At 38.8% G+C, this 14,501-nt stretch overlaps 1 protein-coding gene across 3 annotated transcripts in view; it reads left to right on the forward strand.

The window, feature by feature from the left end:
- Positions 1-13,134, forward strand: part of LOC113062493 (semaphorin-6D-like) — a 13,631-nt gene extending 497 nt beyond the window's left edge. Inside the window, exons 2-18 of one of the 3 annotated variants that reach the window (XM_026232386.1) lie at positions 4,883-5,012; positions 5,366-5,480; positions 5,622-5,679; positions 6,203-6,259; positions 6,508-6,609; positions 6,682-6,772; positions 7,748-7,873; positions 7,999-8,087; positions 8,235-8,452; positions 8,915-9,046; positions 10,151-10,306; positions 10,430-10,594; positions 10,673-10,801; positions 11,655-11,732; positions 11,846-11,904; positions 12,005-12,046; positions 12,154-13,134. In XM_026232386.1, the coding sequence (XP_026088171.1) occupies positions 4,883-5,012; positions 5,366-5,480; positions 5,622-5,679; positions 6,203-6,259; positions 6,508-6,609; positions 6,682-6,772; positions 7,748-7,873; positions 7,999-8,087; positions 8,235-8,452; positions 8,915-9,046; positions 10,151-10,306; positions 10,430-10,594; positions 10,673-10,801; positions 11,655-11,732; positions 11,846-11,904; positions 12,005-12,046; positions 12,154-13,043 (2,637 nt within the window). In that variant the 3' untranslated portion in view covers positions 13,044-13,134. Of the gene's footprint in view, positions 1-4,882; positions 5,013-5,365; positions 5,481-5,621; positions 5,680-6,202; positions 6,260-6,507; positions 6,610-6,681; positions 6,773-7,747; positions 7,874-7,998; positions 8,088-8,234; positions 8,453-8,914; positions 9,047-10,150; positions 10,307-10,425; positions 10,595-10,672; positions 10,802-11,654; positions 11,733-11,845; positions 11,905-12,004; positions 12,047-12,153 lie in introns of all 3 variants that reach the window. The other 2 variants (XM_026232387.1, XM_026232388.1) reach the window with 2 other exon arrangements.
- Positions 13,135-14,501: the final 1,367 nt, after the last annotated feature.

The following is a 14,501-nucleotide window of genomic DNA, read 5'->3' on the forward strand; positions in this document are numbered from 1 at the left end:
CGCACAACATAAAGCGCCAGTCAGGAGAAAACCACCCAAAGAGTGAGTAATAACATAAACAGAGGTCAACTGAACCATGACGTCCTTCAGTCTTATACAATTATGATTTTTAATATGACCTAAACAGTTTTCAGTTCCTCCAGGTCTTTTGAGAAGGTCAGTTTAATTTGGTTTGGAGAGAAACTTCTTTTTTTCTGAATGAAAAACAAAATGTACATCTAAATCTCTAATATAATGGTAAATTTAAGTCTTAAGCCACACATTTATTAGATTTTAGTGTGAATGTTATAAAATGTACATCTTAATTTAAAAGTAAATGTAAATCTAAGTCTTGATCCAAATGTTTAGTTAGTTATTAGTGTAAAATACATTAAACAAATCTAAATATTTAATATAAATTGTACATTTACACCTTAAGAAACACATTTATTGGATATTAGTGTCAATAAAAGAAAAATATGTATATATAAATTACAAAAATAATTGTAATTCTTACCATATTTATCCAAATATTTATTAGTTATTAGTGTAAATTACACTAAACGTACATCTAAATATTTAATATAAATGGTAAATTTACATTGTAAAAAAAAAATGATTTATTGGATATTAGTGTACATAACATTTAATGTAAATTAGGGCCGGGACTCGATTAAAAAAATGTATCTAATTCATTAGAGGCTTTGTAATTAATTAATCGAAATTAATCGCATTTTAATCGCAGATAAATATTTGACCTGAGAACAGTGAGAGAAATTTTTTTTCACATGGATTTATATTATACCATTGAATAATGACTGAATACATAAGCTTAAGCAACAAAATATTGTTTATTTTTGTTCAACCAAGTCTAGCAGACCAGTGCAGTTTTTGCCATGAAGTGTAGCAATAGCATATTTAGAAACAATTTAGAAATAGTACATTTCAGAAATTCAGGAAGCTTATAGGTGCTGGAACCTTCTATAAAGTTTTTTTTTAAGTATAACACAATACTGTAAATTACATTCAGAACATTGGAAACCCTGACTATTAGAAAACATCTCTCTGTTGCTTCAGAGGCCATAACATACTAAGTCCAACTCTCAATAACCTTGGCCAAAACAATAAAGAGTTCAACATAAACTGCCAGTTTTACCAACAAAATAATACATAGTTCAACATAAAGTGTTAAATCCACGCTAGCTGCTATATGTTTTGCGTTGAGGTGATACTTGAGGTTCGATCATGTGCTGCGGTGATATGCGAACGCTAGTTGGTGCTCCAGTATAATCGGTCCGCCGAAACTCATCCAGTGAGAAACGTTCCGCGGTGCAAAAATAAATTATTAAAAATGCGGCAAATTTGTTTCTGTAACTAATTAATCTTAATTAACGCGTTATTTTGTTGTGTAATTAATTAATCTCAATTAACGCGTTAAAGTCCCGGCCCTAATGTAAATCTAAATTAGTGTTGTGTATCGGAATTAATCTGGCGATACGATAAATGACAGCGGCTCCCTGATACGCAAAAATTGTAGGCAATATTAGAATGTTTGGATATAAAATAAGAATGTAACAACTGCCACGAATCTCGTATAATTTTATATATATTTTTTAAATATCGATATTGCATTTTTGAGAATCGATACAGTATCACCAAACAAAATACTCGATTTTGATACGATACTCACGTGTATCAATATTTTATTACACCCCAATCAAAATATAACGATAAATATAAATCGTAGTCTTGATCAAAATATTTCTGTAAATTCCATTAAACATATGTTTAATGGTAAACCTAAGTCGCACAGTTATTAGTGTAAATTACGTAAACTGTACATTTAAAACATTAAATATAAATGTTAAACATTCATCTAAAGCTTTGCTATAAATGTTACCTGAGCTACATGTTTATTAGTTATTAGATTAAATTAAATAAATCTAAAATATATGTTAGTCTTGAGCTACAAATGTATCAGTAGTTATTGTAAATTACATGAAACGAACTAAATCTTTAATATAAATTGTAAATCTACGTCTTGAACTACAAATGTATTAGTTATTAATGTAATGTATTAGTGTTGGCCTTTATCTGTAGTGTGTGTATTCTGCATGTTTGCCCTGTTTCTTCCTGTTCATCGTATGTTTCTCTCACTCTCTCTCTCTCTCTCTCTCTCTCTCTCTCTCTCTATCTCTCGGCCCACTCCAGCATTCCTGGAACAGTTGTAGAGTTTCTGTTGGTTCTCTGATCTCGACACAGAGAGAGAGAAAGACCGAATTGACTCCCCCTGAATTCCACATCATGAAGGTCATTAGGGAGAAAGCTGGGGTTCGAGTCATAGTTTATCCCTCACCCTAACTAACCCTAACATGGGGGTCAAAGGGAAAGTTTTCCCAGAAATGACAAATCTTTTGTGACTTGTTTTTTTTCTGCTGAATACAAAATATATTTTGAAGAATATTAGTATATATTAACCAAATTAGTTTTGTTTTCTAGTGAACAAAAAAAGGAGAAAATATAAAAGAGTGATTAAAAAATATATATTTATCTTTTAGTTCAAATGAAAAGGGATCTGAACTCAACAGCATCTTAAAAATACAGCGCTTGGGAGCCATTCATATACAAACACATTTAAAAGCATGACTTGTTTTAAAAGTTGAACTACTTTTAGTTAGATATCACAAAAGATGCAGGATGCGCACCAAACACATCCATCTAGCGCACAGTTACATAAGAATAAAAAGCAGAACGGTGGAATCCAAAAACACATTCTGCACAAAAGATGCTTTTGCTTTTGAAAACGGAAGATGCAGGGCAGTGGAATGGGAAATTTATTTCAATTTTAATAAATTTTAACTTAAGCAGTGCATTTTTAGGATGCATTGTTATGTGCGAGACATTGCAATAGTTGTGTAGCCCAAGCTCAACAGTCAAAGCCGTCCATCTAGTGCATGTTTAGAAAGAAAAAACAATGAAAATGCTGCGCGGTGGAATGCAAAAACACACTGTGTGTGAACGGCCGCTAACTCTGCAGCTAGCATGTTTACACAGACCCACCGTTAAAACTACCGCTCACTGGATATTTTTGGGTCCAAGAGTGCCAGTGCAAGTTAAAAGAGAAGGAAACATCAGAGACATGTCTGGGCTCTGGAAGGAAGCAAACGGCTGCTTTATGTCAAAGGTGCCGAGTATTTTTACTGAGAGCGTGAGAGCCGCTACTTCTTCACGTCTTAAAGGAGAAGTCCACCCAAAAATTAAAGAGTCCACCTTCAGGCCATCCGAGATGTAGATGAGTTTGTTTCTCCATCAGATTTGGAGAAAAGTAGCATTGCATCACCTGAAACCACCTTGAGTCTCCTGTATACTCTGTTCAGTCATCGGCTGACTACACACCAGTCCAAAACTACAGACCAGAGAACCACTCCGACTGAAGAGTTCCTGGAAAAGAGCAGGACGGAGGAACATTCCCGAAGTGTTTACTATATCTCCGAGTCCTGTAAATCTATCTCCGCACAGTCTGGACGCAGCACAGTTAAAATACATCATGACAACATCTGAGTGTTTATTATATGACTTCTGTCTCTGAATTATTAAATGATGCTTAAAGTGAAATTTCAATCTGAGAATCTGGTGGGGAAAAATGACCCTATGATGCAACATCTCATTTCATAAAAATGAATCTGAAACCCTAATTAAATAACAATTGAATGTTGTTTTAGTGTCATTGAGGTTTATTTGAGAGTGGACTTCTCTGTAACGCTGCGTATGATGACTTCAGTGCGTCACGGTCTGCTAAACTAATACACAAATACCGGAGGAATGCATGCTGTAAATCGCAGGAGCTCTGGGACGTTTGTCTTCCAGCAGGACAGTGACCTGAAACATTAGCCAAAGCTAGACTGGAATAGATTTAAGCCAGAGAGGTTGATGTCCCGGAGCTCAAAGTGCCAGAGCTCAGAAACACTCGTTTGTCAAATGTTCCCATCCAACGTGACAGAGATTTCACCAGATGAGCCCAAAGAACATAATAAAACGTGTCAAATATAGCACTAAACGTGAACTCTTTCTCTGTTGTTATTGCAGTCATTGCTTTAGGAAGAATGTTTTCTTATCTGAGCGTTCATCAGCCCTGTATTTCCTCCTTGACTTGGTCTTGGAGCTCTTAAATGTGCTGTTTTTGCTTGTTTTGATCTGGTTTTGACTGTATTTAGTGGCTGGAAACTCAAGCTAATTTCACAAATTAGAAATGGCAAGTAACACACTCTCAATATTTCTTAAACATACTCTTCAATCGCAAAAATGCCAAAAATATACATGTATATTTGTTGCATTCTGTAGAATAAATATTGAGGTGTTTCCTCTCTAATTTCATGCCAACTGTCAGATGCTTTGTGTTTATCTCTTTTACAGTAAATGACACTTAAACGTTTTGTATAGTAATCTGTGTAATTGGCTATCTGTGGTTTATTAATTGCCTGAATGATAGTTAATTACAGGCCTGTAATGCAGTTTAGTGAATGGAGAATTCAGGATGTCAAGCGTTTTAGCTTCTAGTATATAAATGTTTTAATTCAATAATCCTGTACAGAAGAAAATCCAGATTATACCCCCGACTCCTGTGTCCCGCTTCATCTGTCTAATGGAAGATTAGCTCTGATTAGCCATTAATTAGCTAAAGTGTCTCCCACCGACACACACTCAAAGCCTCTTGTCAGATTAGCTTCAGGTCCAATCAGTTTTTAAATCTCAGGTTGTTATAGGATCATTTATTATCCATGTGCTTTGATTTACCAGTCCGTCCACACGACTCCAAGATTTTGTCTTTGATTTATGCAGCATCCATCTTTGCGGAGACTAATCTCACAACAGCTCTTCTGTCTGTGTCTGGTTTCCTTTGCAGATGATTGACAGGTCATGGCGTTACTCTGTTGTCGTGACGATGGTCTCTTTAGCCTGGCTCCTCCCAGTCATAGCTTCTGCCACGCCCTTCCCCAGGGACCTGCAGCCAATCAGTGTGGTGCGTGTGGAAGGTGAGTCACATGACTGACAGGAGTGATTGTGTTTATTGCACTCATGTCTGTGTGTGATTATGATGTCTGATTGTGGACGATCTGCTTTTGAAGAAACAGTACAGCGCACATTGATTCAGTCATGGTTCTGGCGTGTCATCTCAATACAACACATACACACACACATATCAGATGTTGTTATATTATTTTCATGTGCTTTAAAGCCTTTTTTGTGTTTGTCTCTTAACTATAATAATCCTGATTCCAGACTTTACGTAGAAACGCAGAACAGCAGTTGATCAGTGAACACTGTTTGTGTTTTATAAAGAAGAGTTGAGTTTGTTTGTGAATGTGTTGTCTCTGGTGCTCCACAGACTCGCACCTGTATCCCAGTTTCCAGGGTCTGGTGTTTAATAACGGCTCGGAGCGTCTGGGTCTGGACTATCAGCTCATGATCCAGATCCAGCACATGCTGTACATCGCTGCCAGGTATTCAGTCCAAGATCAGGCTGTTCACCAAAACACATGCCTGGATTGGATGAGTTTTCAAGAAACGTGCTGCTAGTAGACGGTGATATATTTTAAATGAATACAGCTGGAGAAACACAATGTGATTTTTCTCCTGTTTAGAGACCATGTGTTTGTTGTGAATCTCACTACTGCAGTCGATAAAATCATCCCACAGCAGGTAACACACTTTTTTTATCTGCATTTTAAAATATTAATTCAATTGTTAATGTTTTATGCTTTCATTTTATTATTACTGTTTATTACTAGTTTTCAAATTAAAACAGACGACACAGAATTCCTGGGTAGAAATCCCTCAAATTGTAAAAAAATTAAAATAATAAATTGATAATTTGTCGTAAGTTTTACGAATTAAATGTCTTTTTAAAATGTTCTGAATCCAGAAAAAATAAATAAATACTGAATTCTGGAAACCGATTTCATAGATCCCGAAAAGTGTACTTTTTTTTAATTTATTAAATTATTTTTAGTACGTTGTTGTTAAATTGTGTACGTTTCATGGTTTCAATTAATTAGACATGATTTTTGCTTATTAAAATTTACTGTAACCAATGACACAGAGTCCAAAAAAATTACATAATAAAATTGTTTTTCTTTTTTTTTTAAATAATAACAAAATGGCCCTACATAATTTTTTTTTTTTTTTTTTTACAAAATTCCGCTTTCATATCATGTGTTTTCAGATCCTGACGTGGAGATCTACAGACGTGTCCAAGTGCGCGGTGCGAGGGAGAAACAGCGTGAGTATCTCCATCAGAGCAGATCTGAGATCAGACGAAGAGCATCTGATACGACACACAGCTGGACGAAACATGTGTCTCTCTGATGAACCCACAGACAGAAGAGCGGCTGAACTCATGATGTTCTGTCATGAACCTTCAGAGATGTTAACTCCTTATACTGACATCTGACATCCTTCTCTGATTAATGACAGGCTTCTCATGTATGGGTTACCTGTCCCTTTAAAACACGTATCCTCTGTTTTCAGGATGAGTGTTATAATTACATCAAGGTTCTTGTGCCTCGTAACGACGAGACTCTGTTTGCGTGTGGAACGAACGCACTGAACCCGGCCTGCAGAAACTACAGAGTGAGTGCCTGATTTCAGCATCTGTCCCGCAGTCACACACCAGTTCCTCACACTGCTGCTGTCTGTGTTTAGTTGAGTTCGCTGGAGCAGGTCGGTCAGGAGCTGCTGGGTCAGGCCCGCTGTCCCTTCGAGTCTCGCCAGTCCAACATAGGACTGTTTGCAGGTGAGAGGCTGAAACACACCTCCATTATCAACCAAAACCATCAAAACATTGGAATAAAATATATATGTTTATAATTTTTAAAGTTTATTTCAGCTAGCTGCAATATTTCTCATCTTAATTTAACTTAATCTACTAAAATAAAAAATTTATAAAATCTAATATAACCAAAATAACTAAAAATTTAATTATTAAAAACTAATATAGTTATTTATAAAAAACGACAAAAACAAAACGACTGAAACTTTATTAAAAAATTATTATTATTATAAATAGTAGTAGTGTTGTTGTTATCATTACAACATCATAATAAAATGATGTGCATTTAACAAAATATTTTAAACGTTAAAGTAAATAGTAAAATTTAGAATTACATTTTTACAATAAAAATAATAATAAAACTGTATTTTTATGATTTTTTTGTATAGTCGTTATAGTAGTTATTTTGTTAAACAATAAAAGTAATAGTCACTAATAATAATAATAATGATAGTTATTATTATTATTATTATTATTATTATTAATAATAATTAAATTACATTTATTGATTTAATTTGTACAATTTAAATTATACAATTATAGTATTTTGGTTTTGTATAGTCACATTGAATATCAGTTTTTCTGTAAAATAACAACTATAATAATAATAATAATTATAATAATAATAATAATAAATATTAGTAGTAGTGCTATTATTGTTGTTGTGTTATTGTTAATAATAATAAAACAATGCAACACATTTTAATAAAACATTTTAGTTTACAGTAAAAATAAATAAATAAATATATATATAATTTTAAATAATAACAATAACAGTGTTCTGATTGATTTTGAACAATGTTATTGTTTTGGTATTGCTTCTTTTTTGTGTGAAGCCAAATGCAGGCTGTTGAATGATTGTATTATTGATTGATTAAATAGCGTTTGATCGTCAGCTGGACACCAGACTTCATCAGTGTCTCTGTGTCTGTGTGTCAGGGGGTCATTTCTATTCGGCCACAGTGACGGACTTCCAGGCCAGTGATGCAGTGATCTACAGGAGTTTGGGAGGAGAGGGGCGTCCCGTCCTGAGGACCGTCAAATACGACTCCAAATGGCTCAGAGGTGCCTCGTTTATCTTCAGGAACCGTTCCTCAGATCACGAGCGTTACACTTTATTTTAAAGTGTCCTTGTTACAGTGTAATTATAGATATAAGTACTGAGTAATATTATTGTTTTGTTTCTACAGAGCCTCACTTCCTGCATGCTGTCGAATACGGCAACTACGTGTACTTCTTCTTCAGTGAGATCGCAGTGGAGCACACCGGCGCTGGGAAGGTGAGCGTGTGTGTGTGTGTGTGAGAGAGTGTGTGTGTGTGTGTGTGTGTGTGAAGATTTAGACATTCAGTTCCATTCTAAAATCATTAAGTGTGTTTGCAGTAAAAGTAAAGTTGTGTATCTACCCCATGTCTCCTGCTGCTGTAGGTGGTGTATTCGCGTGTGGCACGTGTGTGTAAGAACGACAGCGGCGGCTCCACGCGTGTGTTAGATCGTCACTGGACGTCGTTTCTGAAGGCACGTCTGAACTGCTCTGTTCCTGGAGACACCTTCTTCTACTTCGACGTGCTGCAGTCCATCACCAGTGTCCTGCAGATCAACCAGCGGCCCGCGGTGGTGGGGGTCTTCACCACACAGACCAACAGGTGCACACACACACACACCCCGCACACACCGCACCACACACACACACACACACACACACACACACCACACCACACACACACCACACACACACACACACACACACACACACCGCACCACTTACACACACACACACCACACACACACACACACACCGCACTGCACCACACACACACACCGCACCACACACACACACACACACACACACACACCACACCACACGCACACACACCACACACACACACACACACACCGCACCACGCACACACACACACACACCGCACCACGCACACACACACACACACCGCACCACACACACACACACACCGCACCACACACACACACACACACCGCACCACACACACACACACACACACACACACACACACACACACACACCACACACACACACACACACACACACCGCACCACCTGTTTGATCGGTCTGTGTCTGTGTGTCCCAGCATTCCCGGCTCAGCAGTGTGTGGGTTTTATTTGGATGACATTGAGCAAGTGTTTAATGGGAAGTTTAAGGAGCAGAAGAACAGTGATTCAGTGTGGATGCCTGTACCTGAGGAGCTGGTGCCCAAACCACGGTAACACACACACACACACACACACACACACACACAGAAATAAGAAAGTGCTGCTCGCTTCACAGTAGGGCTGTCAACGAATATTATAAATTAGAATATATATTCGAATTTCGAAGGTAAAAATTAATATTCGAAAAAAAAGCTAAAGCTCCAGCTAAACAGTCATGTCTTGACACTTAACGTTACTTTGCATCGCCCGCCGCAAGCTCTGTCTGCCACACGACATGAGGACATAACGGATCAAATAATTTCGTTCATTTGTAAGGACATGAGACCGATCAGTATCGCGAATGGGGCAGGCTTCGGGGAGTTCTGTCAAGCAATGGATCCGAGGTTTGATTATTTATCGTTTCATGTCAAGGAAAAGGTCCATGTTTACCACAGCACAGCTCGCTCGGAGCATTCAATGTCAGCTCTATATGCTGTAAAACTTCAATTTATATTAATAATATTTGTTTCAATCACTGAATGAAGCCTGCTATATTTGGGACAACAGTCGCGACCTTAAATTGCTTGCACAAAAATGTGTTTGTTCATTTAAACCGTTATGCTCAGAGAACGTGAGGGTGAGAGAGCGAGGTCTGCAGTCTTGGACATTAGTTGATTTCCTTGTTTTTGTTTAGGTAATACATTGTCATATATGTTTAAACTTAAATAGACTCTCTATACAAGTAGTTATGTGTCTTTGTATTATTTTGTACTGGTATTGACGTAATGCGTGTCATTGACAACCTGCGCCACCAGATGTTCGAATAGTTCCAATATTCGTGTTTTTTTTTAGAGGGAATATTCGAACGTCATTTTTGAGCAATTTTGACAGCCCTACTTCACAGACATCTGAGTTGCAAAAAAAAATTTGCATAAAGAAAAAGACCATTAAGATTTCATTATTTTCATGACCACTTAACACCAAAGAGTGTTGAGAGAGAGAGAGAGAGAGAGAGAGAGAGAGAGAGAGAGATGCAGCATCACGTGTCTAAACGAACAACAGTGTTTCTGCTGTCAGTGATTTCCTCCACTAGAGGCTGCTCTCACACTGTATTGTTAAAAGCACTATATAAATGAAGGTGACACTGGTGTGTGTGTGTGTGTGTGTGTGTTCAGTCCAGGTTCATGTGCAGGTGAAGGTTCAGCGTCCTCCTACTCATCCTCTGTTCAGTTTCCAGACTCTGTGCTTTCATTTATTAAGACACATCCACTGATGGACGAGACTGTGTCATCAATCAACAGCCAACCGCTGATCACCAGCACCGCCAGCAGGTACACATACACACACACTGACACACACACACACACACACACACACACACACACACACACACACACACACACACACACACACACACACACACACACACTCACTGATGTGTTTGCTCTCTGCAGGTATAGGCTGACTCAGATTGTGGTGGATACAGCGGCTGGTCCTCATCAGAACCGCAGTGTTGTGTTTCTGGGCTCTGAAGACGGCCGTGTGCTGAAGATCCTGATCAGCTCGAGAGAGAACGGCTCCAGACTGCTGGAGGATATCAGCGTGTTCAGTCCCACACGGTGAGCGTCACAGCAGCAGGACACACATCAGCTGCTCTCATCAAGCGTTTCTTTACCGAGCTCACCGTATTGTTGCAGGTGTAGCGGAGAGCGGAGGGTGTTGGGTCTGGAGCTGGATCAGGAGCATCACGCTCTGTTTGTGGCGTTCTCCAGCTGCATCATCAGAGTTCCTCTGAGCCGCTGCGCTCAACACGGCACATGCAAGAGGTGACACACACACACACACGCCAATCCACGCTGCAAACACACACCGTTCAGACATACGTCAGGTTCAGTGTCTAACACCAGTAACAGCGCCACAGTAAACACAACACAGGGATCCCTGAAAAACAAAGGCTCCCTTACAGTACCTTAATACAGCAAAATGCATTATATAGGGCCTTATGAAAATAATGTTTTTCCCCAAAAATTGTTTTCTTTTTTTCTCATATTCCATTAAAAATTAAATTTTTGGGGTCCCATGAATTTTTCTGGATTACATTTTAATAGTTTAATTAAATTTTTGAGGCCCTGTGAAATGTAACATTTTTCCCAAATTCTGTTTTCCGTTAAATTTTTTCTGTATTCCGTTTAAAAAAATGTATTCCATTTTTATATTCAGTCCAACAAATTCATAGCACTTTAACAAATTAATAATTTACATAAGAGAAAAATAAATAATAATTAAATAACTTATAATTCAATTGGTCTGGATCTATTTTTTTTCAATTTTTTCCGGATTGTATTTCAAATTATTAAATTAAAATGTATTCTCAAAAAACGGTGGTAAATCAAATAAAGGCATACAACATAAATGTTCTGCTAAACAAAGAAGTTCTGTTTACAATGTAATGTTTAAACAAAAACATTGAAGAAAACTAGTGAGGTTCCTTAAAATAAAGTTTAAATAAATGTATTGTTAATATTATTATAAGTATTATGAGTTTGAGACAGATTTGACTGTACAAGAGCAACTGTAATGCAGCCTTGTGTTATCTCAGTCACTTCAGACAGCGATCTCATTACTCAGATAGAAGTGTATGTGTTCAGAAGCTCATCCTGGTCTCTTGATCCTGCACAGACGCTGTCTCCACACACACGACCCATACTGCATCTGGCTGCGGACCGGACGCTGTGCAGACGTGGCTCCAGGGTTCAAGTAAGAGTGACCTGCAGCAGTCAACCTGATGCCAGACGAGCGTAAACTAAACCACCTGTGTGTGTGTGTGTGTGTGTGTGTGTGTGTGTGTGTGTGTGTGTGTGTGTGAACAGGGCGGGCTTTGAGCAGGACGTTGACGGTGACCAGTCACATTCATTTGACGCGTGCATCAGTGAGTCACATTACAGCAGCGATGCTTCACTTCTGAGATAAATACTGTCTGTCTGTCATGTTTAATCTCAGAGCTGATCTCTTCTGTGTCTGTGTGTCAGCAGCAGGAAGTGATGTGAGCTCAGCGGTGGATTCAGCCTCCGGTCAGTCTCACACACATCTACTTTATTTAAATCCTTAACGCAAAATATTTAGGAACAAAAGAAAAGAGCGTAGAGAATGACATGAGTGTGTGTGTGTGTGTGTGTAGGTGTGAAGCAGCTTCCTGACGCAGCGGGTCTCGGCGACGGCTTCCACTTCTCTCTCCTGGGGGCGTGTGTGCTGGTGGCGTTCGTGTTGGGTGCCGTCGTCTCCGGCGTGCTGGTGTCCTGTTACTGCGCTCAGAGATCCCACCAATCACAGGAGCCGGAGGCGTCGCTCTCGCTCACCAGCCTCGCCAAACTCAACCGCCTCTTAGACCCCAAACCAGACAAGAACGACCTCACATCCTCTCAGATCTACAGCTCCGGGACGCCCGGAAAACCACACACCACTGAGGACGAGGAGCTGGTTTCTGACCTGCCCACCCCGGATCTGACGCCCGAGCTGCCAATCAAGAACTTAAACAGCCAATGGGAGAGAAGCCACACCTACAACTCCACCAATCAGACGCTTCCCAGCAAGCACACGCCCTCGGAGGGCCACGACGATGATGTATTCAAACACACACACAATCCAGTTATCACCATTATGACTTCATCTTTATTCCCGGGCGACTCCGGCTCGTTGAACACCCCAACATCATATTACAGCTGCCTGAAAGAGACGGGCGAAACCTCCGCGCTTCAGCAGATTCAGCCGGGCTCCTCGCAGCGCCACGTCCTCATAAAGATGGGCAACGGCGTCACGACCGCCCGCCAGCACCGATTCAACCAGAAGTCAGCGCCGGCGGGAAACATCTACGAGACACAGCGTCCGTTAATCACAGGCGGCTCGTGTCTGACGCGGCAGCACAGCTACAGCGAGCCGCCACACCTGCAGCGCACGGCTATCATCAGACGCACAGAGTCACTCAAACCACAGATCCCCCCCAAACCCACATACATACCCCCAAAACACTTCACCTGCCCTCGCACCCCAAACACAGCTACTGACCTCTGACCCCAGGACACCACCCACACCGAACCAACACTAGCACACTTCATATCATTGGCCTACACTTAACTTCTAAATAAAAACCTATTTTTGCATTTTTTAATGCATTTTTGGTTCCCTTCACACACAAATTCTACTTTATTCCACTGGCTTTTTAATTATTTTTGTAAATACCCAGCAAAAGATGAGCATGCACAGTATATACTGCATAAATCTCATTATGTTGCATCCAAGTATCTTTCAAATAATTAACTATTTTTCAATTTATTTTTGTTCCCTCAAAAAAAAAAATTGGATTCTGGTATATTAGATAATCTTAAGAAAAAAAGATAAGGGCGTTCTTAAGAAATGTTTAGAGAATACAAAATCTTATATTTTTTTGCATATTCCTTAATCGCAATTTTAATGTTTAAATTTCACAAACATTTTGGGGATCTAAGACAAGTTGGAGGTTATCCGAACTTAATATTGGTACTTTATGCAAAAGAGTACCTCACATACTCTAAGTGTGTTTGTGTTTCATTGAGAGGAGTGTGTTCTCACAGCATCACATCAGACTGACATTATTGAGCTGCATTAATGAGATATAACCTGTTTGTATTGATCTGTGCCTTACATGACAGACCTGAGGTCAGAGGTCAGAGGTGATGATGCTGACCCGTCAGGATTCTTTGACTTGTGAATGTCATGTGACTGATCAGTGTCTGTTAGGAATCAATGATGAAGACAGAAGATTTCAGGACCCTATCAGAAGTGCTGGTGACTGCTGAGGCTTTAATATAGTCAAATATTCACAGTTTGCATTTCACATGCAAAAAAAAAAAAAAAGTAAATATATTTTTATTCTTGTAAACTTTTGATGCAAAGCAACCTTAATGAAACCCCATGACTGATTTTTAGCTCACTTACTATGGAAGTCTGTCTCCATCACATCTTAAAAGAAGAGTAATTGTGAAATATTGTAATATAACAATTTGGACTTTATATTGCACAATTCTGACTTTTTCTCTCTATATTATGAGACAAAATAAGTCATTTTATTTTGCATTTGGTGGCAGAAACGGACTTCCTTGTTTACAAACATATTTTCACTGCTTAAAATCACAGGTCAGAGGTCAGTTCCACATTTGCATTTTTGTTTGTGTGACAAACCCCTCCTCCTCTGACAGTAGCTCCGCCCACATGATCTTCAGAGGCTGTGATTGGTGCAGCCTGAGGGTTTGTATCACAGAACATTTGGCATTGGTTTAATAACAGCACTATATTCAGTGAGTTGTTTGTGAGTTTGTGTAATCTGAATGAAATCACTGATCATTAATAAACACTGGCACAGATAAAACAATCCTGTTTTGCGTTCATTATATGATGTTAATTGTACAAAATGCCATGTTAATGTGTTTTCTCACTAGAGAACATGATCTCTTCAGATTCAACGGGTGATTAAATGTGATCTGCAGTCATTAG

The sequence above is a fragment of the Carassius auratus genome, chromosome 44 (assembly GCF_003368295.1).
Source record: "Carassius auratus strain Wakin chromosome 44, ASM336829v1, whole genome shotgun sequence".
Taxonomy (NCBI): domain Eukaryota; kingdom Metazoa; phylum Chordata; class Actinopteri; order Cypriniformes; family Cyprinidae; genus Carassius; species Carassius auratus.